This window comes from Vulpes lagopus, chromosome 2, assembly GCF_018345385.1.
Source record: "Vulpes lagopus strain Blue_001 chromosome 2, ASM1834538v1, whole genome shotgun sequence".
Lineage (NCBI taxonomy): Eukaryota > Metazoa > Chordata > Mammalia > Carnivora > Canidae > Vulpes > Vulpes lagopus.
Genome location: NC_054825.1, coordinates 94,653,864 through 94,681,569, shown reverse-complemented (window position 1 = coordinate 94,681,569; position 27,706 = coordinate 94,653,864). Strand labels below are relative to the sequence as shown.

Sequence of the window (27,706 nt, the reverse complement as noted above, 5' to 3'; positions counted from 1 at the left end):
AATTCCACTTCTAGGCATATACCCACAAAAAAATGAAAATATATGTTCGTAAAAACTAGTATATGTAAGTTGATTGTGGCTTTATGTGTAATAGTGAGAGTTGGAAACTACGTAGATACCCATTAGCACATTAGATTAAACAAATTTTAGTATATTCATACAACATAATACTAACCAGCAATTAAATCTTGATCCATGCAAGAACATGGGTGAATCTCATGCTTTGTGAAAGAATGGAGACATAAAAGAAACTTACTGTATGATTTTATTTTTATGAAATTCAAGAACAGGCAAGTTAATCTATGAGGGTAGAAATCACAGTAGTGGTTGCCTCTGAATGGAAAGTGGAACAGATTAGAAAAGAATGGGGGAAATTTCTAGGGTGAAGCCAATGCTCTATACCTTGGTTACTTGTGGGTTACAGGGGTATATCATGCAATTGTATAAGCTGCATCAAACTTCCATTAAAAGTCTATTCATATTGATGTAACTTTGTAACTATGCTTCAACAAAAAAGGATATGAAATGAAAGGACGAGAAGGATTAGAGAGAAAATGTAAATATTGAAGTTAACCAAAAAAGCTTCAACATACAGGTATTAGAAATGCTTGAAGAAAAAGAAACAAAGCAAGGAAATGAATACTGAAGACTATATATATAGCTCAAGAATTTTTTCCTGAAGTTTAAAATGATTTGTAACTACACACTGAGAATACTGACCCAAGAAAACCAATATGAAGAAACATTCTAGTAAAATAACCAGACTCTATAGGAAATGGAAATGTTTTTATTTTGGATGTCTAGGGAAAAAAAACAGAAGTGTTTTATAAGGGAAAATGGATAATCCTCAGAATTTGAGGCAGCAAAGCTTTATGTTAACTGTAACCAGAAAGACATATTGACAATACTTCAGAAAAACAAAATATGCTCCCTGAATTTTATAGCCAGCAAAACTGACATTTGATATAAAGGTTGTAGATGAACTGTTTTCAACAAACAAAAACTAAGTGACTCTTGTTCCCATGAGTAAATTCCTGAAAATCTACTCTGGGTTAGGCTTATGAGCTTCAGACTACCAAAATAACTAGGAAGACATCATCATAAGGACTGGAGGTAAGTATTAAACCCATCCTCAGGTTAAAAGGGAGAAAGTATAGTATGTAATGGCTATTTACTCAGTTAATGTAGATATAGTAAAACTAGTTTAAAAGGGAGAGATGGAAAGATCAGATGCAAACTACCATATTTTAACTCTTTGAGTAATTAATTGGTTGTGACAGTATTAGTAGTTATTCTAAGATACTTGTATGGCTACTGTGGAATAGCAAAAACATATATTTCTGAGATATTTTAATTCTATCATCTACTGTTTCCTTGGAAACAAAGATTCTTCTTGTGGAATAAAGGAAATGTGTATGTGTAGTAAATAACATACGAGCTATGAATTTCTGGATCAGAAAGGCTGAGAATAGATATAATAGGCATTACATGCTTTAATAATTAAATACTTGATGGCATTAAGCTACGACTTCACCCTATTAATTCTAGGGGTCATTTTGTCATTTGGACTTAAATTTTCAAAAAGCCCCCCTGGATCATCAGCCTGTCCACCCATCTCCACATCACAGAGACCTATGACCATTTCCAACATTTGTTTCAGTGACTGCTCTTTTCTGCTTTTGTGTCTGATCAACCCCAACTCTTATAGATCAATCATATCATAGATGTGCTAATATATTTAGTCTGCTAATAGTTCAAATTTTATAGTCTTTGGAGCCAAACAACCCTGAGGTGGCTGCATATCTCTGTTTATTCTATATGCCTTAAAATGGAATTTCCTGAGCAATTTTTTGTTTTTACTTTTACTTTTATTTTATGTCTTAATTATTTCTCTGGGATCTCTTTTTTCACCGCCAACTGTCAAAGCCCTAGGTTGGGCAACCGTGTAATCTCCCACCTAGGCTCTGCAACAGCCTCCTCCCAGAGTCCAGAGTCTTGAGTCTTGCTTCCCAGTACAACCTCTACCCTGAGGGTGGAATGCTAGCTATAAAACACACGTCTCAAGGATGACAGTGCAACCCTGCTGTATGACCTTAGTGGATTTCCGTGGTTCAGAAGGTAAGATCCAAGACCCTGAGGCCTTTAACTAGACCCTGATCTGGTCATACCTGACCACTTCAGTTTCTTCTCATCATACTTTCCTTCTTTCTTGCCTCTAGGCATCTTGAAATTGCTTCATTTCCTTCAGCTGTGAGTCTTTTTCCTTCTCAACACCTTTACATTCTGATTGCTTGACAGCTCTACTCCATTAGTTCCCCTCTGTCCCTAGCTAACCCCTTCTCCTTCAGAAGTCTTATTTAAATAATATTTCTTCCTGGAACATGTTCAGCCTCCACGCACTGGGACTGGTTAGATCCCTCTAATAACACTCTGTAATACCTTGTATTTATTCTTACAAACACTCACTACACTTGTGATTACTTGTTTAATATCTGGCTAGATTTTAACCTCCACAAAGGCAGGGGCTGGATCTGATTTGTTCACCACTGAATTCCCTGCACTGTCCTGGCACATTCTAGACACTGGAAAATCATTTGTTGAGTGAATGAGTCATCAGTGGTTCTCTTCAAGTCTTTAAAAGGTATGTGTCAGGCCTTGAAGCCATGCTAACCACCACAGCAAAAGCTGTGGTTTTATACTAGGACTAGCCCTGGAGTTTAGGCTAAATTTTCAGTTTTAAACATTTGAAGCTAAATATGTTTTTGTAAGAAGTTACTGTCAGCCCAATGGAAACACTTACCCCCTAACATATTAGGGGGTAACATAACATATAGCTGTGCTATATCTTGCCTCTGTATCTTTTCACATAGTAGTTCCCCTGACTTAAACACCTTCCCCATACCTTCCCCGACTTTAACCCACTGCTTGGTCTAGCTAAGGGCAGCCATTATTCTTAGCTATCTTAGATCCCCACCGGACTCCATCCATGGTCCACGGTCTACACTATAGGTCGTTTCTATTTATGCCTCTTGAACACGCTACCCTCACCTCTGTCCTAGAACTACCTTCTGCCACACTGTCATCATCAGTGTTCTTACTGGTATCCTCCACTTCAGGAGAAATTCTGTGGGGTCATAGCAGACCATTCAATATTTTTTCATGGGTAAATTGTCCACAGTTTGTAAAGTAGTAAGCCCTCCATATGTTTTTAAGTAAAGGACTAAATTATGAAAACTACTAAAATGGCTTGAAATACTAGAGCTTGCAATAAAGCACTGACAAAATCAATGGCTAAAGTCATAGAGCTGGCTAGTGACCCAAATCCATCCCTTTTGCTTCCTCACTGCCTCTGCTGCCCCATGGTCATAAATCCTTCTATTTTACTTTGATCATGTATGTTTTTTTTTTTTTGTTAGCATTTTTCCACTCCCTATCCCATATCCACCTAAGCCAAGTAACATAAGCAGTGCAAAACTGAAGATGATATTAATTCCCCCAGTATTTGAGAGAATTTACTAGGAGCAATGTAACTATGTATTTTTATAGCTGGAAAATCAAGGAAGGGAAAATATTTCTTACTGATTTCTTTTAAGTGGTTGTTTTTTAATATATTTAGCAGAATCGCTATGGATTTGGCTTAATTTTGTTAGCAGTGGACTCATTTATCTTGAAGAAAATCTGCATAAAAACTAAAAGACAACCTACAGAATGGGAGAAGATATTTGCAAATGACATATCAGATAAAGGGCTAGTTTCCAAAATCTATAAAGAACTTATTAAACTCAACACCAAAGAAACAAACAATCCAATCATGAAATGGGCAAAAGACATGAAGAGAAATCTCACAGAGGAAGACATGGACATGGCCAACAAGCACATGAGAAAATGCTCTGCATCACTTGCCATCAGGGAAATACAAATCAAAACCACAATGAGGGGATCCCTGGGTGGCGCAGCGGTTTGGCGCCTGCCTTTGGCCCAGGGCGCGATCCTGGAGACCCGGGATCGAATCCTACATCAGGCTCCCGGTGCATGGAGCCTGCTCCTCCCTCCGCCTGTGTCTCTGCCTCTCTCTCTCTCTGTGACTATCATAAAAAATTAAAAAAAAAATTAAAAAAAAAAAAAAAAAAAAAAAAACAAAACCACAATGAGATACCACCTCCCACCAGTGAGAATGGGGAAAATTAACAAGGCAGGAAACAACAAATGTTGGAGAGGATGCGGAGAAAAGGGAACCCTCTTACACTGTTGGTGGGAATGTGAACTGGTGCAGCCACTCTGGAAAACTGTGTGGAGGTTCCTCAAAGAGTTAAAAATAGACCTGCCCTACGACCCAGCAATTGCACTGTTGGGGATTTACCCCAAAGATTCAGATGCAGTGAAACGTCGGGACACCTGCACCCCGATGTTTCTATCAGCAATGGCCACAATAGCCAAACTGTGGAAGGAGCCTCGGTGTCCATCGAAAGATGAATGGATAAAGAAGCTGTGGTTTATGTATACACTGGAATATTACTCAGCCATTAGAAATGACAAATACCCACCATTTGCTTCAACGTGGATGGAACTGGAGGGTATTATGCTGAGTGAAATAAGTCAATCGGAGAAGGACAAACAGTGTATGTTCTCATTCATTTGGGGAATATGAATAATAGTGAAAGGGAATATAAAGGAAGGGAAAAGAAATGTTGGGAAATATCAGGAAGGGAGACAGAACATAAAGACTCCTAACTCGGGGAAATGAACTAGGGGTGGTGGAAGGGGAGGAGGGCGGGTGTTGGAGGGGAATGGGTGACGGGCACTGAGGTGGACACTTGACGGGATGAGCACTGGGTGTTTTTCTGTATGTTGGTAAATTGAACACCAATAAAAGTTAATTAAAAAAAAAAAAAAAGAAAATCTGCATAGAGGGTATTGTTAAACTGCCTTAAATTATACGAGGTTTTCCCTTACCCTTTTGAAACAAAATCAATTACAGTCATGTAATTTTCTTCTATTAACCAATGTTAATAATAAGTAATACTATATTGTTGGCCTGTGATTTTAATTCATTCAGAAGACAGCGTTCTGATCTATTTTCCTTTAACAAAACAAAACACCTTGCCCTGCCCCCCCCCCCCCCCCCCCCCCCCCGGCTTTGTTTATCTTGAGGCAACTGAGAAGCATTTTATAGCCAGGATTCTTTATAAAGGTAGCAAAGACAGGTTGTTGTTGTTGTTGTTAATTTGTTTGGTTCTATACTGCATACCTTTATAAAAATGTTGTGTCAGAGGTATGACATTTCTTTCCGCTCCATTGGCATACCCACTAGAATTTGGAATAATCACTCACATTTTGTATAGATAGGTGATTGTCCTTTACCTCCTTAAACTGAGATAGACTCATGAGCCAGGCTTAGCGAATCAGTTTCTGTGTTTTGTAGATCTATGGGGTAAAGAGAACAGAAGCAGTCTCTTTGGGTTGCTGATCTATAAAAACATGTAAACTCAAGAGCACTGGGATGCTTGTCCTTGGACTGACCATGAAGGCCCATGACACGGAGAGAGCAGATCTATGAAGAGATGATGAAGGCAGGCAGGGAGGAGAGAGGAGGTGACCCTGAGACCTTTCTCCTCAGGAGCTCAATTGCCCATGTGGCCCAGAAGCATTTCAAATCTTGTTACCAAGGGATACCTGAAAGTATTCCTTCTATTCTTTCTGCTAAATAGCCCACCCCCTTTTCCTTAGACTAACTTGAGTTGGCTCCTATAACTTGCAGCCAGAGAGTTCTAATTAAGGAGCCTAAGGCTCTGTTCTCATGATCTGAAGCTTACAAATCCACTGGTACTTTCTTATATTCTTCATTTTGCAAGCTGTTAATGTTTTTGTTCTTGAACTAGCTTTACAAACACGTTGCTCACATGGTCTGTTTCCCTTTAGAGTAGGTAACACTTTATACTGGACACTACAGATGGAATGCAAATGACCTCATCTTTCTTTAGCTATGGCCAAGCACGGACAGGTTGCCAAGCTATGTCAAACAGGGTGTTTTTTCCCCACACACATTTCATACTAAGTATCACTTGCATATCTCCACTTTTAGCAGATACATGCTCTTCCATTCTTTTTTTTTCTATAAAGATTTTATTTATTTACTCATGAGAGACAGAGAGAGAGAGAGAGAGAGAGAGAGAGAGGCATAGACACAGGCAGAGGGAGAAGCAGGCTCCATGCAGGGAGTCCAATGTGGGACTCAATCCCTGGTCTCCAGGGTCACGCCCTGGGCCAAAGGCAGGCACCAAACCGCTGAGCCACCCGGGCTGCCCGTGCTCTTCCATTCTATACAGCATAGATATTGTGAACTAATGATAACTATGATGCATTCTATCAGAACTCTCTTTACATGATGATGTAATGCAGAGTTTTGTTGCTAGTATATAGACTCCCATACATTGTCCTATTTTCATAATTTCAGTGTCACTAGCTAACAGCTATTGAAAATTAACTATGTGCTAGGCACTGTACTACACTCTTTACATACATTTTCCCATTTATTTTATGCAAATGAAAAATAAATATGTTTAGGCTAGCTTAAGTTGGCTTCTGTAACTTGCAGCTCAAGAGTTCTAATTAGTGAGTCTATAGGCTCTGTTTTCATGATCTGAGAACATCCATGGTCAGGTTCAGGCTGCAGGACTCCAGTGGGTCTCCAACAGTTTCTTTCATTTAATAGGTGACTGTTACATAGAGTTGGGTGTATACTTAATAAACTTCTGACTCTAAAGTTAGTCACCTACTTGAATCACCACACTATACCATTTCCTATCATTCCCACTCACCCGATTTTAACCATGGTATGTAATACCAATAACCATGAACTTCTTGAGGGCAGTCTTATTCATTTTATTATATGCATGAATAAATGTATACATTATTGAGGTTGCAGACCTACACACAGTGATGATTTTATCCAAAAAACCCTCAATGATTTTAGCCCCATCTCTTTCTCTTATAAAAATGGCTTGAGGTTGTCAAGTCTTAGTTTCTTTGCACAATTGTGTCATATGGACCTTTCTTGAGCCATTATGGATATTCATGTAGAATATTCTGGGATCAGGGGCCCCTGGGTGGTGCAGCTGGTTAAGCATCTAATTTCTAGTTACACCTCAGATTATGATTTCAGGATCATGAGATGGAGCCCTGGGTCGGGCTCCCCACTTCAGCACAGTCTGCTAAAGTTTCTCTCTCTCTACCTCTGCCCTTCACCACTTTTTCTCTTTAAAATAAATAAATAAATAAATAAATAAATAAATAAATAAATAGAAAATCTTTAAAAAAAGAATATTCTGAATTCAGTCTAAAAACTACGTACTGTTAACATATGAGGATAAAATATCAAATTTGGGAATTTGAATATGTATCAGTCATGCAAGTTTATTTGAATTTGAACGAAATATAAAAGGTGACCCATATTCAAAAGGAAGTATGTTCTCTCTGAAGCTGCAACATAACCTGCACCTTATGGTCTCAGTATAGAACTTAAAAACATAAAATATGAGTATCAAAAGTAGCTATTTCTGTGTTATTCACAGAATGAACACATATTATTAACAAGAGAAAAAAAAAAACAAGAAAACAATGGTGATTCCAAATTTGCTGCACCTGATGGGAGACAAGTTGTGTCCAACCCCCTACCCCCCTTTGTCCTGTCATGCACTCCTTCCCCACACTTAAGCCCATGGCCTCTGCAGCTGGTCCCTCACAGCAGCAACTTCTCCACATATGACAGATATGCCAACTTCTCTATTTTCATTCCAAATTACGGCTAATGTGCTTCCAGGTGACAAAATGTTACATCTTTCAGGAAGTGAAGGCATTTTGGCTTGGTTTTTCAGGGGGCATAAGTCTTTATCCCAAATAAAATGTCCTCATGCTGGCACACTCAGGCACTATGACTGGCTGTCAGGGAGAGATCTGAGGGTTTCTAGTTCTTTTAATCACAGCTGAATAAAGGTAACTGCTTTAGCCCCAACTGAGTCTGTCTCTGGATCTACAATGCAACTTCTACTTATTAACCATGAATCCTTTATATCTGCCAATAGTTCCAGGAAAACACATGTTACTTTCCAGACTTTCCTTCATATGTCACTTCTGAAATCCTACACTCAATATTTGTAAGTCCAGAGGTCTGTTAAAAATCAAGGGCTGTATTTTGGGATTTTAATAAAAATTCCTATAAATATCCAGCCTAATTTTTTCATCTTTTTTCTTTTTTAATGTCAAGCAACACACATGTAACTAAGTGAGAACCAGTATCGAACATAACCAACTCAGTTCTTCGGAGTTGATGCTTCAGTGGTCACAGAGTTATCAATAGATGATAAACTATATTGTAATGGCACAGGTCTGGGTCAGGTGGCTCAGCATAAACCACATGATCTCTCTGTTATATTTTTAATTTTTCTTTCTCTGTTAGCCCCTTTCTTAGATATAAACCAGCTTAAATTTCTCTTCTCTTATTTCACTCCTCCCTCCTTAAATACTATCTAGAATTTTAAGTTCCTTTAATGCCAAACTTATTGTAAAAGAAATTCTACCCACATCACACCACTGAAGCCACTCAAGGATAACCACAAAGTGTCCATCCTTGAGGAACCCAAGGATCCCAAGCTCAATCTTCTTGAAATAGTCTGTTATATACTGAATGGTTGTTCTAACACCTAGTGTGATGTCATTAGGAGGTGGAGCCTTTGAGAGGTAATTAGGGTTACATGAAGTCCGGAGAGGGGGGCTTTCATCTCCGATAAGTGCTCTTACAAGAAGCAAGACCAAATAGTTCTCTCTCCCCCCATGCTTGCACAAAGAAGTTATGTGAGTACACAGTTAGAAGGCAGCCATCTGCAACCCAAGAGGAGAGATCTCACCAGAAATCAACCATGCTGGCATTCTGATCTTGGAATTCTGGCCTCCAGAACTGTGAGAAAATAAATGTCTGTTGTTTAAGCACCCAGTCTGTGGGATTTTACTATGGCAACCTGAGCTGACTAAGACACAGTCTCCTCCTTGGTTTCCAGGATACTGCAGTCCTCCTGTTCCCCCCATTCTCTTTGATTCCCTTGTGTTTATTGCCTTCAGGTTTTCCTTATTTATCTTTTCTCTCAAGTGCAAGTGTTCCCTAATGTTCTTCCTCCTACTTTCTTCTTTTCTTGTGTCATAACCACTTTTTTGGCCACTTTAAACATTCTGACAATTAAGCCTCAAATCTAGAGCTCTGGCTCAGACCTTTCTTTTGAGCTCCTGTCTTAAATTTCTAAGTAACTTATGGCTGCTTCTATTTGGATGCCTTTACTGCATCTTAATTGGTAAATCTGAAATCCAACTCATCAACATCTCACCAGTTCTACCTGTATTCCACCTTTATGGTCACTCTATTTCTCCAGTTGCACCGGCTTAAATCATGAGAGTTGTATTCTAGTTTTTATTTCTTCCTTCCTCTCTGCAAACAATTCAACTCTAATGAATCAAGCTCAGAAAACTTTTTCATATTCATACATGGGGTTTGACTTTCACTCCACTGCTCTATTTTAAAACTCTTATTTTTTTAAACTACCGCTTGAATTACTGTAGCACTCTATTAACTAGTCTTTCGATAGTCAATCTTTTCCCACAAAGCATACACATGAACACAAAACTTCACAAAAATCTTTAATGTACCTTGCAGTTTATATAAAAAATATGTAAGCTTCTTCTCAGAACACTGATCATTATCTATAATCTGTCCTCTTTCTGCATTATAAATTTGCCCACCATTATACCTTTCCATGTATTTCATTCATATCAGATTCCATGGTATGGTCAGAAAATGCATTCACATTTCTAAAGTTTCATTTACATAACATGTGAAATGGTCTCATCAGAGCAGTTTCTCTTGTTGAAAACATCCTTTCAGGTCAAGTTCAAATGTTACTTTTATTAAGAAATTTTGTCCTATCCTTCCGCAGATACTGCTCCTAGCTGGACATAATCTCTTTCCTTCCTGACACTCAGAATGTTATATTGTGGTATTATGGCACCTATTCCAGTATATTTAGTTATATTTTGTGTTCCTTACTGTATCATAAGATTACAGTCAGTGCCTGCTTCTTTTACCTATTTTTATCCTGAATATTACCTAGCACCACATCAAGTTACCCATGTGCTTTTGCTTTTAAGCTTACTGTTGAAATAATGATTGATTGCATACATGAATGAGCAAACAGTAGATCCTCCATAAATGCTACTATCAAGTAGTAAAATTCCTCCACTTAGATAAGTACTTAGATAAAATCTTCTGATATTTACTCTAAAAGCAATGGGATAATTATAATACTTTCATTTTCTAAACAATACTTTTAAAGCCGTTTATTGTATGATTACAGGAAAAAAATTTCAAAATGATAGATTTTCTCATTTACAAGCTTATTAGAGAAATGATTGAGTTCTTCCTATGAAACAAAACATGTTATTTCTATTGATTGTGATATCTGTTGACTCTCTATCATATTTCCTTTCAAAATCAAAGGAAGAAAGAAAAATTTAAAGGTATACCCAAGGCATAATCATGAATGTTGCAGGCTTAGTGACCTCTACTTGTGGACAAAAACTGTTTCTAGCAGACCAAGAGGAAAATTTCCTCAGAGCATCATTCCATCTAGTATTTTTTTTTAAGATTTATTTATTTATTCATGAGAGACACAGACTGAGAGAGAGAGAGGCAGAGACATGGGCAGAAGGAGAAGCAGGCTCCATGCTGGAGCCCAATGTGGGACTCAATCCTGGATCCCGGGATCATGACCTGAGTCGAAGGCAGGCGCCCAACGCTGAGCCACCCAGGCGTCCTTCCATCTAGTATTTCATTTAGCTTTTGCACTCAATAGAAACACATATTCAAATGCCTAAGAAACAATTGCAAGAAAACAATAATACCCTATTTATTTAGGAACTGACACTTTTTAAAAATATTTTATTCATTTATCTGAAATAGAGTACAAGTGGGGTGGGTGGGTGGGTGGAATAGCATGGGAGGGGTGAAGAATCTCAAGGAGACTCCAGGTTGAGGACAAGCAGGGGCAGGGCTCGATCTCAGGGCCTTGAGATCATGACTTGAGCTGAAACCAAGGGTTGGTGGCCTTAACTTACCAAGCCACCCAGGCTCCCCTAGGAATCTGGGGTTTAAAATTATTTCCTTGCATTAATCTAATGCTTTTTTGTGCTTCTAATAGTTTTTAGTTTTACATGCAAAAGGCCATAGGGGTGAAGTGTCACATTTCAGTTCCATATGCCATTAGATTGGCACTCATTGAGGTTATTTATCCAGAAAATAATTAGAAATGTCAGTTTGACATTTAGTCATTAATATACCTATTTTTTAAAAGAAGTATATCATTTACATAATATTTTAATTTTTCAGTTGCATAGTGTTAACTCATTTTGCTTAAAAGGAAGTTGTAAGGGCAACCTGGGTGGCTCAGCAGTTTAGCACCACCTTCCGCCCAGGGTGTGATCCTAGAGACCAGGGATCCAGTCCCAAGTTGGGCTCCCTGCATGGAGGCTGCTTCTCCCTCTGCCTGTGTCTCTGCCTCTTTCTCTCTCTCTCTCTGTGTGTGTGTGTGTGTCTCTCATGAATAAATAAATAATCTTTAAAAAAAAGGAAGTTATAAGTAATTTGAATCTAAATACTTATTTAATTATAAACGTCTAGGAATTTTTATATTTCTTCTGTTGCCAAGAAAGAGAATTTTACCACTATCTTTATACTAGGTTAAGTCTAAATATTTTCCAATCAGAATATATTAAGTTACTTCAGCTAAAGAAGTTAGAGATGTCAAAGGCAATTATACTATTCAACCGATTTTCTAGGGCAGGATTATGTTTAATTGGACATCTAACGGTAAGTAACCCAAAAACCCAATTTATTGATTAGAATCCTCCTAAACTACATTTCAGAAAATGTAAAGCAAGTACCCAGACCTTTGGTTGTTATCAGATGGTTAGCTGTGAATTAAATTAAAAAACTGCAGAAAACTTTGCAAAAACAGACCTACGATGTCATCCCTCCCGAGTATCTCAGAAACAGCCTCTTACAAGGATGAAGTCGGACTTGCAACTCCTCAGAATAATACTCAAACAGATCAGTTGGAAGCTCTTCATTACAGCAGCTGTTCTGTGTTTATAGCTACATATGCAGACTGCCGAACACCCTCAGTGCACCATAAATGTAGGAATTACACATCCAGAATGGTAATAAACTCATTGGGTGATGTGCTCTCCAGAGTTTTCAGCCCCTTTGCTCCAGTTGGCAAAACTCTGCTAGATTTTAGATGCTGTAGAAAAATATTAGATTGTTGTGGTTTTTGTAAGTTTGGAGACAAACCAGAAACCCATAAAACAGTAATAAAAAAGGTAAAAACATAGGCACTGAGATTATTATTATTTTAAAATTACAGTCTCATAGAGTTATAAGAGAATCTTCAGAAGAATAGATGAGAAAAATAAGTAAATAAATAGCTGTGTTCCATAGAAATTTGGCCTCAAATACTCTCTGTGCATCAGCTCAGCTGTGTGATACGCCTTGCAGAAGCTACAGATTGTACTAAGAAAGTTGCATATTATTAATTAGAAGTATATTTCCTACCATATCATTCTGAGAGTGTTAACAAATTATAGCCAATAGATAGGCAATTTATTGATTAAACAGCACTTCCTTAAAAACCAATCCAATTTAGAACAAGCTGATTTTTCTCCTAAAAGCAGGATCCAAAATAAAATTGATTTCTAAACTCATAGTGAAAGGAATATTCTCAGCTTATAAGGAAAGAAGTTCCAGCTACAAGAAGATGATCAGAATATACACCAATGCTTGTCCATCAGTCACTGCTTTTGGACATGAGCTAATGTAGTTCTATGTACAAGTGTACATATAAGCATTGGGAAAGCGTTCATAAATGCATATCCCTGGATGCCAACACAAGATATCTGGATCACATAGGTTTCTCCTTTCATTAATGGTTAAAACTGCTTTCAGAAATGACTATGACCAAAAATCACATGAAAGTTTCTGAAGAACCATAATAAAGGCATAAAAATCAGAAACATGGATGTGCATAATGGTAGATAGTAGAATGGAACCCTCATAAAGCCATATGACATGCAACAAAGGAAATATCTTAGCTGTCTACAAACATTCCAGCTTAAGGAGTTTTATCCTTTCTCATTGTGTTTCTTCTCATCCTGTCCCTCTTAATGAAAATTGTTATGATGCCATTTTACATCTGGACTCCGTGGCTATGGTCTATTATTTTTTTTCTCATTTCATGGCACTGTTCATTTGCCTTCGTGCTTACTGATGAGTCCCTGCCAGGGGGCTGCTCCTGATGGGATGCTGGCTAGCATGAAAAGCCTGGCAAGGGAAAAAATGACTATGCAACTTTTACAATTAGTATCTTATTTAGAACTTGAAATTGATACATCAATGAGTAAGCATTCATTATGATCTTAATCCTTAACACTGAAAAAAATATTTATTACTTGAAATAATAACAATTCCATGGATCTAAAAAATATGTTTTCCCATAGACTCCTTCATCTGATCCTCAAACCAGTCATATGATTTCTGTAAAAGATGCCCATGGTACTGCTAGGCAAGTAAAGATACAAAACACAGAGGCTTAAGGCATATACATTTTTTGACATATGGTAAGATGGGAAATTTCCTGCCAGTTAAGACCTAGGCAAAGAATATCTAACTAAATAGAATTACGAGTCACATAATTTCACAGTGGCTGAGCTTCCTCACTTATAAAATGGGGAAAATAATACCTATTCCCCTTGTCTTGCTGGCTTGTTTGGGAGTAGGGTGGGAGAACAGTTATAAAACAATGTATATGTTATAGCTATTTGTACTAAAATTCTTCACTTTTAAAGGATTGTTTCAGGAAGAAAAATTGATACTGCTAATGGGGAAAAAGTGAGGAATTTTTGGATGGTTCAATTACCTATAGAGCTTCCAGCATTTGTATCAGTGTGGACTTCTCACCTTTAACTACTTTCCTATTTGTTTTGATGCTTTATGGCTTGGAAACCATTCTCACTGTGGCCTTGCAGTAGAGGTAGCACAATTCAGGTGTGGCATTATGGAACACCTTTATTATACTAATTACATTACTTTATTACATTATACTCAATAAATAAGAGGGGTACGGTAGGACAATTGCTTAAGGGAACTTATTTCAGGACAGATTTGCCACTAGTTGCACTCAAATTTTGAAATAGTCAAATTTCCCCAGGTGCTTAATTTCCTTCCTTCCAACCCAGATTAGTAATGGTGAGACTCCAGAGTCATAAAAATAACTCAGAAGCTTTATTCAATCATAGTCAAAACTAGAAATTAGAACTAGGGTCTGCATCTCAAACCCAGACCTCAGAGATGTGTTGATGTTCCATAAAGGTGAGGACACATGTGAAAGGAAAAAATTTGTAGAAAAGAAGCTGAAGATTCTAGGTAAGGATAAGGATATGCACGGCTGGTTGTTGCTTCACACTCCTTGCTTTTTCAAAGGAATGAAAACAAAGAAGACCTTTAGTATTCCTACTGTAAGAAAATGTCAAATTTGTAATAAAGGAGAAAAGATTAAGAAAGGAAATGAAAACCATTGGGGAAATGGAAGAACATGGTTTAGTCCACTAGAAGAAAGGAGAAAAGAGAGGGGGAGGTAAAGCTGGGTCAGATAACTCACTTGGCATTCCCTGCCCCTGGTTTCTTTCTTCGGAAAATGTTGAGGAAAGTGTTGGAGCGGCAGGGCAGCTTGCCATCGCCAACATGCATGCGGACTACATCAGAGGTGGTGAAGGCACTGCGGACATTCCTCTCGGGCTTGGCAATAATGATGTACATCTTGGGAGTGAACATGCACCCCAGGGCCACCGTTACACTGAGGCTCACTGCAAAGCAGGTGGTGATGATCTTGTAGTTGCTCCCAAAGTAAATGGGCACAAAAGCCAGCCAGATGATGCAGGTGGTGTACATGGTGAAGGCAATATATTTGGCCTCATTGAAGTTGGCGGGCACGTTGCGGGTCTTGAAGGCATAATAGGTACAGCTCATGATGAGGAGTCCATTGTAGCCCAGAGGGGCCACCACACCCAGGTTGCTGGTATTGCAAATAAGGTAGACTTCCTTGATACTTGGGTAGGACAGAATGGGCATGGGGGGCTCCATGATGATCAAGGTTACCACCAAGGTCAGCTGCACACTAATCAGAATTGAGGCGATGATCACCTGGGCCCAGGCACTCATGAACCTGGGCTTCCGGGTGCAGATCTTCTTTTTGCTGCCAGCTAGGATGCGTGCAATTCGGTTGGTTTTGGTCACTAAAGCAGAGTAGCACATGGCAGAGGAGAGGCCAACCAGAAGGCGCTGGAGGTAGCAGGATGTGGTGGTAGGTTTAGCAATGAGAGTAAAAGGGCATACATAACCAAGGAAGATGCCAGCTAAGATAATGTAGCAGAGCTCCCGACTGGAGGATTTAACCACTGGTGTGTCCCGGTACAGCACAAAGATGAGGGTAACAAACAAGGTGACAAGTATGCCCAAGCAGGAAAAGGCGATGGCTATGATGGATTCTATGTTGCTCCACTCAAGATAGCGCACAGGAATAGGTTCACAGCCTGTAATGAGAAAAATGGTTTTAATTTTTAAAAAAATTTTTCATTTCAAGTAGACTCCATACCCATCATGAAGCCAAATGTGGGGCTTGAACTCGCAACCCTAAGGTCAAGACCTGAGAGGAGATCAAGATTCAGATGCTTAACCGATGGAGCCATTCAGGTGCCCCAAGAAAAACAGTTTTAAAATCCAAGATTTCTGCTGATCAATAACAACATTGCTTACTAGTTACCAGAGGCATAGCTATGTTCATATCTCCCATATTTTGTGTTATTTTATTTTTTAAATGCCTTATTATTATACTAATAAATATACACTATTGTCTTGTCTGGACAATTGTGTTCCCAAACCTGATCTCATCACAACACTAATGTGACACGTTTGAGCCTATAAAAATAATCTTTTCTCCTAACACCAGCTTTATAAATGGATGCCACTCTGTGGGTGGAACTTCGTTCTACACTTTCAAAAAAAGAAAAAGAAGGAAGCTAACTGTGTTTCCAGGGAAGGTTAAATGGTGATAATGTAATAGAATAAGTTAGTCAGAAATAAACTAACAAAATTTTCATTTCACTTAGCTAATGTCCAGAGTAAGTCCAGCTCATAGACAGGTGCTATTTTTGCCAGGAGAGTATTTTAAATGTAAATTTTATTTGAATTCTTTAGAAGAATCTGCATTCTCCCATTTATTACATATTACTCACTTTGTCTCACCCCTTGAGTTATGTAGGATCCATTTGTGGCATCTAAGGGTGTTTGTATAATCAGCTTCTACTAGATGTATCAGGGAAGGATGAAATCTCCTGTCACGCATTTCTTGAAGGGAGGGATGTTCCTAAATACCTGGCTTATCTTTTCCCTTAGATGGAGAATAAAGTCTGTTTTGTATTTCACATAGAGAGAGACATTTGTCAGCTCCCAGAGACAACCCCTCCACAGAACTTTGAGTGTGGTTTGCACCAGTATTTCCCAAATTGTGAGAATAAAAATAGTCCATAACTTTGAGAAAAGACGCACTTTTCTACAGCCATGGAAACAGGAACCACAAAAACCCATTTTATTCCTGTTCAGTCAACAACAGCTCCCCTCAATGAACATGATTTCTACAAGCCAATCAGTAAGCATCAACCCTTCTAATAATCACCCAAGTAGGAACAAACTCCATGCAATAAATGAGTGCCAGCCATTCAGGGGTGTGTGTCAGGGGTTTATTTATGTCAAGTCTCAACTTCTTCCTGGGAGAACTTCTGCTTCCTCTAAAAAGTCAGATTTTAATCCCTAAATCTCCTCATTTCCTTGATAAAGTTTAGAAAAATAATTAGATAGATAATTTAGAATAACAAGAACTATTAAAGGGGACTTTTGATAGAACATATTTAATGAACTAAAATATTTAAGAAGGGCTGTAAACAAATAAGGGGATAAAATACTGCATAGTCAATACTCAGCTTTTTAATTTTTTAAAAAGATTTTATTTATTTATTCATAAATAAAGAGAGACAGAGAGAGAGAGAGAGAGAGGCAGAGACACAGACAGAGGAAGAAGCAAGCTCCATGCAGTGAGCCTGACTGGGACTGGATCCTGGGTCTCCAGGATCACACCCTGGGCTGAAGGCGGCGCTAAACCGCTGAGCCACCCGGGCTGCCCTACTCAACTTTTTTAATTGGCATACTGAGCTTGCTAAATAAAACTCAAATTCCAATGTAGTCTTTGTCAAGGCTTTTGCAACCTCCCGAAAGCTAGCCCTCTTTGCATTCCTTTGTCTATGAAACTTTACCTGGTTTTGCAAATGAGTTAGCGTGTCCTTAGAATTTTCATTAGAAAAGAATATCACATTTTATATTTCTAGAACACAAACTCATATCTATGGAAGTTGAATTAAAACCCTGGTCTAAAAAAAACAAAACAAAACAAAACAAAACAAAAGAAACCCTGGTCTAGAGCTAAATTAAGAGCTATAATTAATGATTTTTCCTAAACTTCAGGGATACAGGCAGAATATTTTCTGTAGAATTAAGGATTCATATTAGATACTTATTGTCCTACACTATGGATATGGACCAATTAATTCAATTAATTGTTAACCTCATGGAGGAAAAGATTTAAAAGCAACAGATTAGAGCTGATTTAAATAACCTAGTGGTGTAAAGTTTAAAAAAAGAAATAATAAATGCATTTCATAAGGCAATTTTGAAAGTTTTTCTTTCAACAAAGATGCAAACTTATAAATTAAATAAAAATAAAAGAAAGACTTGGGCAGCCTGGGTGGCTCAGTGGTTTAGCGCTGCCTTCGGCCCAGGACCTGATCCTGGAGACCTGGGATCGAGTCTCACATCGAGCTCCCTGCATGAAGCCTGCTTCTCCCGCTGCCTGTGTTTCTGCCTCTCTCTCTCTCTCTCTCTGTCTCTCATGAATAAATAAATAAAATCTTTTTTAAAAAAGTAAAAAAATAAAAGACAGACTTTATGACATCTTCAAACAATTCAAACCCAACACCTGACAAGAAAGACTATATCTTCTTTTTTGTAAATGGGCTCAGACCTGAATTAGGGGAGTCAAATAGAAGCAAATATTAAAATGTAAAGTTACTAACTTAAAAATATCCAATATGTAACTAGACATTTCCAAGTAGACTTAAAAAGTAAACAAGCTAGAAGTCATTATATTGGATCTTTAGGTAAAACAACTAAAAGAGCCTCTATCCCCTATGATTTGGGAACCTGTAGATAAGGAAACCTATAGATACTTCAAATAGAAGTGTCGTTTAAAGAACCAATGTTCCCCATCAGCTAAAATCAGAAGGACTACTACTTAGTCTGTTCAATGACTTAACTCCATGGCAAACACTGTTGCCCCAAAACTTCTTGTCCTTCCTCTGGACTCCTAAGGCAAGCAATACCTCTTTCTTATTAATATAGGTGTCTTTATGTCTTCCAGTAATCTTACTATCAATAGAACATCAGATAAATTGGTTTAATAAAACTATAGAAATGGTGAAATGTTTAACAATCTTATGCCTTAACCCACAAATTGTACTTTGAAATTATTATTAGAAGGATACATTATCCTCTGTGACACAAAACCCCAATTTTAATAGGAAGGATTTACTTCTAGACAAAAGGTATTATGGTTCCCTACAGATGATCAAATTATAGCTGCCCTAGTCATGAAAATACCTATACTAAGTATAATTTTTAAAATTATCTAAGGAATTCTGCTAGCCCCAGAATCTTTATGGATAAAAGACTTCACAGAAATAGGAAGATGGATTGGAACAGAGCACATAAATTTACAGATTATTATATGTACCTAGATTATCATAAATCTTTCTTTTTTTGTGTAAATATGAAAATGATACACCATAATCTTGATGCATTAACTCAACAACATAGCACATATCAAAGACCATTTCTCATTGTGATAGGCTCACAATAAAAAAGTACTGTAAAAGTTATAGATACTATAAAAATACTTAGAAATATAATTGAAATATTTTAGAGATTATCATGCTAAGCAGAGTGCTCTGACTAAAAATCCCGACAAATAATTTATGATAGTAACACATCCACGAAGAAGTTCAAGTATTCAATTACAGATATACAGAATATGGCCAGAAACCAAGTTCTTAAAAGAAATTTCAGAAATTCCATGATTGTGTTGTAAGATTCATGAAGATAATATCTGACAAAACCAGAATGGTTATCTGATAGTAGCAGATAAAATATATACCAGGCATTGGATAAAATCCTGATGGAACATATGAAAGAATTCATTTCAGTAGGGACAAATTGGCCACAAAATTAAACACTATTGGGGAAACACTTCCAGGATAGCAGATGTGGCCAGTTCATGCTTCATTTCTAATTAAATTAATTGGGACAAATTGTAAAGGTGGAGGCATTAACTGAAACAATTGCAAAAGAACCTTTGAGTTACTCCAAAGGGATTGTATACAGTTTTCTCCCTCAATGGTTTATGAATATGTACTAGTTTAAACAGTTTATTCTGCAGATGGTTTGAAGCATTCTGTTGAAAAGCCACAATACTTACAAAGGCTAAAATATGATTAGATTTCATAATCTTAGCACATTGCAACTGACCAATCTAGTGATATGGGAACATTTTCATTGGAACACTTATTCATGGATTTAAATTATGCAAGGCTGTCTTCATTCCCAACCCTCTGGACAAATGAAAAAGAACCTTAATATTGTTGAAGATTATACCCTTTAGTGATTTTAAACTGAGTTTCTGCAGAAAGCTTCCAGAAGCTGAACACCCATGGAAGTTGACTGTTAACTGAAGAACCTTATAGCAAGCTGATGACTACACAATGGTTTTCTGTGTGAGATAATCTGAAGAAGATTCTTGCATATACCATATTTCCCTTTGTACATGCTTTCTTATTAATACTTCTCTTCTTTACTGATTTAAAACTATATAAATCTGTGTTTGTCTTTAGTGTTCTCCTTACTAGTAATAAGTATTTGCCTTAACCTATGTTTTACTAGACAATCATTAACTCAATAATTTAATTATATCAATCCGTTGTTAGGTATATTATACTAACTTTAATAATGATACTTTTTGTATATGCAAATATTCCAATAGGTTCAGGTATTTGAAAGGACTCTGAAGATTCACAGAACATACTGATGTAATGTTTTTACTTAAAGGCGAAATGTATAATATAGTAGGAGAAAGACAGTGCAGGTAAACACCAAGGGTCAAAGAGATATCCAGGTGCAAGCTCTCTAAGATCCTTATTCTCACAAGGGCCCACTTCATCGTTGAATTGAGAGCTCAAGGCAGACATTCCCGGTGAAGTCTTTTTATGACCTTCAAGTCATATGGTGAAGTCAGCCTATCTGATACGCCAACTGAAATCCATGAGTCAACAAATTAGTTTTGGTTGTCACCAGTAGAGTTTCAAACTTTAAACTGCATACCATAGATATCAGTCTCCTTAATGTAGCCAAGAGTCAAAGACAGGTACTCAGGCATCTCCACAGATCATCAGAGCCATCCAAGCCTAGCTATAAATTAAGCCTATTCTACACAGTGTACTCTACACAAATGATGAAAAATATGCTTCTGTTAGAAGAAGACATAAGTATTCTGTGCTGTAGCAGTAACATTATGTCAACAACAACAACAACAACAACAACCCCAAAACAATATATTTACAACTCTACTGTGATTGCTTTATTTCTTGTAAAGATCCTAGATTCTTTTCCTCATGAGGGAACCAGATTTTCAATGACAATCCAGGACCACACAAAACAAAGTCACCTGAGGATGGGGACTGATCATTTATATTTTGAATCAGGTTTGTTTTCTCCTTCTTTTTCTTCTCTTCTTTCCTTTCCTTCTTTTCTTTTATTATTTTTTTGAGATATTCTAAAATTGAGAAGCATTAGCTTTGATTCCTTGAGAGAATTAACTATAATCCATAATGTCTATATATGTAATATAACATGTAATGTATTGTTTGTCCTGTTTTGAGGTTTAAAGAGAAGACTTATCTACTTCCTAGATGTGTTTGGGTATCCCAAACCTGGAAGGAGTGGAAGTTACCATCAACCAGTGGTGAAGACTGTCCTGGCCCTACCTGATCCCCACCACTCCAAAGCAGAAGCCTTTCTGTGAGTTGTACATACTGTATCTAAAGCCTCCCAAACTCAGGGACCTGAGTATCTGTGATTACAGTTTTCCCAGAGAATCCAGAGCTATCAGACAAGTCCATTTCCTTCAATGGAAGTTGAAGGAGAGGTACTCCTAATTTTTTAAACAAATATTGGTTCACTTGTAAGATCCAAATGCATTGGAAGAAGCTACAATTTAATACTGGATTTCTCTCCAATTAGGTTAAGACAAATTTAATTTGAATCAAGAGATAAAGTCCATAGTTATTCTACCCTAAAGGTCTTGGGACATTTAAGAGCATTTACAATAATATTTCATAATTAATAAAGCAACATCAAAATGCTTTCCTTAATGCTATTACATTAGTGTCAATTATCTAAAAGAAGAAATGATGTTTCATAATCAGTGTTCAACTCAAATGTTCCCTTCCCTGTGAAGGCTTTTCTTTTCATAGGGAAAAATAATTGTTTTTTTTTTCTCTGTGATTGTATGACATTTTGTACACTCTCCTCTTGTAGGACTTAAAATTGATGATTACATGTCTAGTTTCATAGGAAACTCCATCCCAGGAGTTTCTCTAAAGCTCCAGTTTCTCTAAAAAATTCTTGGCACAAAGTAGATGGTAGTATACAATATAAAGTTAAGTAAATGAGTAGGTAGTGTAAGAAGTTATAGCAACTGTTGGGATGGAGAAAAATAGTAAAAATTAATTAATTTCCACAACTTAATATTTTCTATTTTTAATGGTAAAATTTAGTGTAGTCTGGCTTTCTGAGGAATCCTCTTATCTTATTTGACTTTTTAAAAGTAGTAGCATCAGATTACATATAATTGGTTTGTGAATTGTTAAATTACTGTCAAGTTTTATATCGTGGCATAAGAGATCCCTGTTTATGCATCATAAGAAATAAAGTGTGAAATTTAAATGCTGAATTAAAGTGTACATTTTTCCCAAGAAGAAAATATGAGAAACTTATTAACAGCTTCAGAAAGAGCTTCCTCTAAGTGCGATACCATTTTTTCTTTATAGCCAACAAGCAATATATTGTAATGACAACAAAAATACATTTATAAATGTGTTTTATTCATTAATATTAGAGTCTTTGGAGCATATATGGAAAGTAGCTATCTCATAAAGTGATTTTAATGCATATTAACAAACTTTAGCTTCAGTAAAAAACACCTAAAGAAGAATGATTTCTCATTTTAACTAAAATTCAGTAAAAAAAAAAAAAAAATCTACCCATGGAAACAAAACACCTACTTAAAGACTATGCATTTAGTCTTCTGAGTATTTCTACTGGTTTTTGGTATTCTCTGCCTGTGGGTTTTCTCTTTTCACAACTACTGCTACCATGGCAACAACTGACAACATATTGCCATGTAGTGCACACTTGCTCTGAGCCTGACATGGCATCAAATAAGTGGTAAATGAGACCTCATTGTCCATTCATGTATCAGACTGAAATGAATCTAGAAATGATAGGTGTTATTAAGACTAAGTATACCCTAATATCAGAAATGTGTATTTCAAAAGACCTTAAACGTAAGTTTTGCAAAATAATTAAATATATGATCCAAAAGTAGCCCCTTGCCTGTTGCTATTTGAAAAGGGCAGTCTGAATTGTTGTTTGGCTCAACTCATTTGAACGCTAATGTGACTTTTACACATGTGATATATACTAGATTAAATATTTCAGAAAGGCAATCACATTAAATATCCATGTATAAGTCAAGGATGATATTTTTTATGTTTTACTAAATCAAAGAGCATTAAATCAATGGTGATCCTCATTTGGCAGTGGGTAAAAAATAAAGCCATAATGGAAGATCTCTAGGGAATAAAATATATGACTTTGAGTTCCATTATTATAACGTATTAGATCTTTTGAAAATTTTTTCTGTATTTTAATGTTTTATTTTTTTAAAGATTTTATTCATTTATTCATGAGACACACACACACACACACACACACAGAGAGAGAGAGAGAGAGAGAGAGAGAGGCACAGACACAGGCAGAGGGAGAAGCAGGCTCCATGCATGGAGCCAGACGGAACTAAATCCCAGGGCCCTAGGATCAGGCCCTGGGCTGAAGGCAGCGCTAAACTGCTGAGCTACCCGGGCTGCCCTAATGTTTTAAAATAGGATAGATGTTCTTACCAGGTATGAGATAAGCCCCAATCAAAGTGAAAATGGAGCAGTAGGAAAAGTTTGGGGAAGCTTCAAAAAAACGTAGACAAGAGAAAAATTCTTACACCTCAAAGCCAGGACTTCTGACTTCTAAAATCAACCTGAGGAAGACCAGCTTTGTCTTTCAGCCTCTTCCCAGTTAGCTGTAGTTCTCAGTCAAATAGCAGAGGGGACTGACTAGCAAGTCAATCCTCTGCTTGAGATAAAAAGGCCCACCAGGAAGCACACACTATGAAGGAAAATAAAGACATGAACAGAAGCACAGCATGAGTGGGAGACAAGCCTTGTTGTCCAAAAGTGGTTGGAAAAGCTTTTCCAAGCCAGTCCTTTGCATGCAACCAGAGATAAAAACCCTGGCTTCTCAGATCAACCCTGGCTTCTCTATCAACCAAACACACTGACCGGGATGAACTTAGGTGACTCCCTTCTTTCTATTTCTCTCAATAAAGCATTTATTAGACAGCTGTTATGTTCAAGGCACTCAACTCTGAGCCACAGAATAATGTTTCTCACAGGATGGGACAGAAACAAGGTGCCTCAGAATTTGCTGGGTCCCATCTCAGAACTAGTGCATGGGAATCTCTCCAGGTGGGTAATTCCTGGGTAATTTTTAGGCATATTAAGGATGAAAACCAGTTTTCTGAGACAGAATGAAAATATAAGTGAGATATAGTTTGTATCTTCAAATGTTTTCTAATCTAACTTCCTTTTCTTTAAAAAAGGTCTTTGTACTAAATAATTTCTAGAAGCTTTCTGACACTCATTATAGATTAATTTTTTCTAACAAGATTCCCATTTTACAAGGTCCTTTCACTGAATAAGTAAAATTTTCATTATGTGACCTGGTTCTGCTTTACTCAGCCATTTTTGATATGTTCTGAATAAGCTACACAATTTCTTAGTTGCTATTCTTATTTGGAAACAGGTGAAAAAGTAAAAAAACAATCAGAAATGTTACCCTTCCAGATGGATTTTTAACAATACCTAGAAGGCAGAGGATCAGGAGTCAGTGAATTAGACTGTGCTTCTAACTCTTTGCATGACTGTGGGCCCACAAGTGCACCTCTTTGGGCCTTAACTTTCACTTTCTAAAAGGAGGGATGAGATTCCTCAAATGACAAAGTCTCTGTACTCAAATGATGGTTTCTATGGCTCTGTTTCTCTTAAAATTCATAAAAAAATATTTGTGGAACTCCTCTCAGGTGTGAGATCATAACAGGATCCATGGAAAACAAAGTTCATATATTTGAACATTGTGCTTATAAAATTTACAAACTCATACAATCCATCCATATGATTCTTATTGATTTTACTAATACATCATCCCTTGCATTCATATATTCCTCTCCAATCCTGCTACAGCTACCCTAGTCCACGCCCTCTGAAATGACTTACTTGAACCAATGCAATAGTTCCGAGTTTCTTTTTTTTCATCCAGTCTCACTGGATGAAATTGGTAGGGTTACTAGGGTTAAATTCTCCTCATAGGGTTACTAGGAGCATCTGAGACACAGATATTATGATGTTATTTGCTACTTTAACTCCTTCAGTGGTTCTCCTGAGCTTAAAGCCATAGATAGTCCAAATCCTTAGGGAAAGATCATGCAGAAGCTTGTTACTATCCACCACCAGTCTCATATCTGGTCTCTGCTAGGTCCTTGTTTCTACCAACCAACCCCATATACTTATTTTGTGATTTTTCCTAAATGTGTTACATGCTTTCATTTTTTCCATCTTCTACTTTTTCTCTGGAATTTCTTTCATCTCCTTAGCTGCCTAACAAACTTCACATACTTTATAAATAGCTCTATTAAATTAATAACAGTTTTATATCATTTTTACATGTTTCTTTCCTGATAATCAGTTTTAAGCAAAATAAAGTAATAAAGCAAGATAAATTTAGCGCAAACAATACTACCTCACACACAGATGTTCAAGAAATGTTTGCAAATATAAATGTAGATGACTAGAAGTATCTTCAAATAAAAATTAAAAATGAAAAACAGAAGGCGGGCAGCCTGGGTGGCTCAGCGGTTTAGCGCCACCTTCACCCCCAGGGTGTGATCCTGGGGCCTCGGGATCAAGTCCCATGTCGGGCTCCCTGCATGGAGCCTGCTTCTCCCTCTGCCTGTGTCTCTGCCTCTCTCTCTATGTCTCTCATGAATAAATAAATAAAATCTTAAAAAAAAAAAGAAAAAAACAGAAAGCAACTAGTATACTAGAATATCCCTTTAATATACTTTTATTTAGATTTAAAAATGAACTTCCCTTTCAATATGAATCATGGAAAATTTATGAGAGATTTCTGTGTGCTCTTTGACATAAGCATTAAAAAGTGTACACTATACATAAATATCCAAAAACACATGAGCTGCTCACTCATACTTTAAACAATGGGCACATTGAGAAGGCCCATAGTCTGGGAAAAAGGTCTAAAGTGAAGTGGCTCCTACCTGTTAGATCTGCACTTGGCCACCACCCCAAGTCACAGGCTTTGCAGGTGAACTCATCTTGCACATATTCATTCTCTTTGCAGGCTGTGCAAATCCAGCAGCAGCTCACTTCTCCTTTCCGGATGACCTGTAACATAAAGGTAGTTCATATGCCTTTAAAGATGGTCTCTGCAGAAAGTCTTCTATTTCAGGTATGGACTTTTTCTCATACTAGAAAAAAGAATAATTCTTCAGAACATCCTATATGCTTAAGAACCACATAGGTTCTCCACATGTACATAACATGCATTTGAATATACCTGATTATCTTAAGAGTTCATATGTGAATTTCAGTTCATTCTATGCCGAGTTTGGAGGCTTGTCAAAAATAATGCCTTTTATAAAGGGAATTGATGACATTATCTTTTTCAGAGTTAAAAAAAGAGAAATAGTTGAATTTTACTACTTATATTCATTTGTATTATTCTCAGAAAAATAAAAATAATTTTTTTCTTCTCTGAAAGAGCAAAGTTTAACCACAAAAGTTCTTATGTAATAAAACCTTATTAATTCAAAAATCTGAGGAATAATGGAACTTTATAATTATGCAAGTCTGAGCAACTTTATATACATAAAAACAGAATGATGGGTAAGAAAGTCACCCCTATTACTGGCCTTGTGACTTGCTCTAGAGAGCTTAACTAGAGATGACATAAATTGTTGGAAGAAAAATTACTAGTCCCAAATTACTGAAGAATTGTTTATTATTTGAGTAGTTTAAACTTTCTCCCATTTTCAATCTGTTTGGTAAGCAAATTTCACTTGACACAGTACCAAAGAAAGTCAAAACACATTGCATTCAAAGTGACTTTCTTATAAGTAGCACATTTTTGGTCCTTCTTTCATCTCCAGTCTGAGAACTTCTGCCTTTTATTGAAGTGCTTCATACATTTACATTTAATACAATCATTGGTGTGGCTGGAAATGAAAATTTTGACCAGATGCTGGACATTGTGTGTATGTAGGTATACTGTGCTGGATGTTTTTCCTTGAAGAAGTATTGGCCTTTTTTCTGGTGGGCAGCTAAACCACTTGTGACTCAGTTTGAGCAGTTTTTAATCTTTTAGGACAAGTCTAGAAGAGTCTCTAGGAATAATTAAGCCTTATTAAGGTGCGACCACCGGGGGTTTCTACTTAATTCTTTGTGTATTCAACAAGGTATCTCCACTCCGGCTTGTGGAAAATGAAGCAATTCCTGGATCTGTGTAAACTCTGGGATTCCAGCTCCCCGGGAATTTTTTTTTCACCCGGACTTTTTTATTGTTTTTTAAAGATATTTATTTATTTATTCATTCATTCATTCATTCATTCATTCATTCATTCATAGAAACAGAGAGAGAGGCAGAGACACAGACAGAAGGAGAAGCAGGCTCCATGCAGGGAGCTCGATGTGGGACTCGATCCCTGGTCTCTAGGATCACACCCCAGCCTGCAGGCGGCCCCTAACCGCTGCGCCACCGGGGCTGCCCTTCACCCAGACTTTTAGAATTGCTGTGCTACTCAGGTGCAGGTTGGTGTTCAGTCAAATGCTCAAGAGAATCCGTATGCCAACTTATGGGACTTTTTTTCTGAATAGTTTTCCTCTCCCTCACACAACACTACAAATTCTCTCTGCCTTGGCCTTCCTAAACTTTGATTTCTGTCTTCTTGAATTAGCAAAATCACCAAGCTCTGTGTTCTCTTTTATAGAACAA

At 37.2% G+C, this 27,706-nt stretch overlaps 1 protein-coding gene across 3 annotated transcripts in view; it reads right to left on the bottom strand.

The window, feature by feature from the left end:
• Nucleotides 1–27,706, bottom strand: part of GRM1 (glutamate metabotropic receptor 1) — a 387,183-nt gene that overhangs the window by 20,177 nt on the left and 339,300 nt on the right. For all 3 annotated transcript variants that reach the window (XM_041735611.1, XM_041735625.1, XM_041735617.1), the window contains exons 6-7: nucleotides 25,974–26,100; nucleotides 14,754–15,684 (exon numbers count right to left, since the gene is read on the bottom strand). In XM_041735611.1, the coding sequence (XP_041591545.1) occupies nucleotides 14,754–15,684; nucleotides 25,974–26,100 (1,058 nt within the window). The remainder of the gene's footprint in view (nucleotides 1–14,753; nucleotides 15,685–25,973; nucleotides 26,101–27,706) is intronic.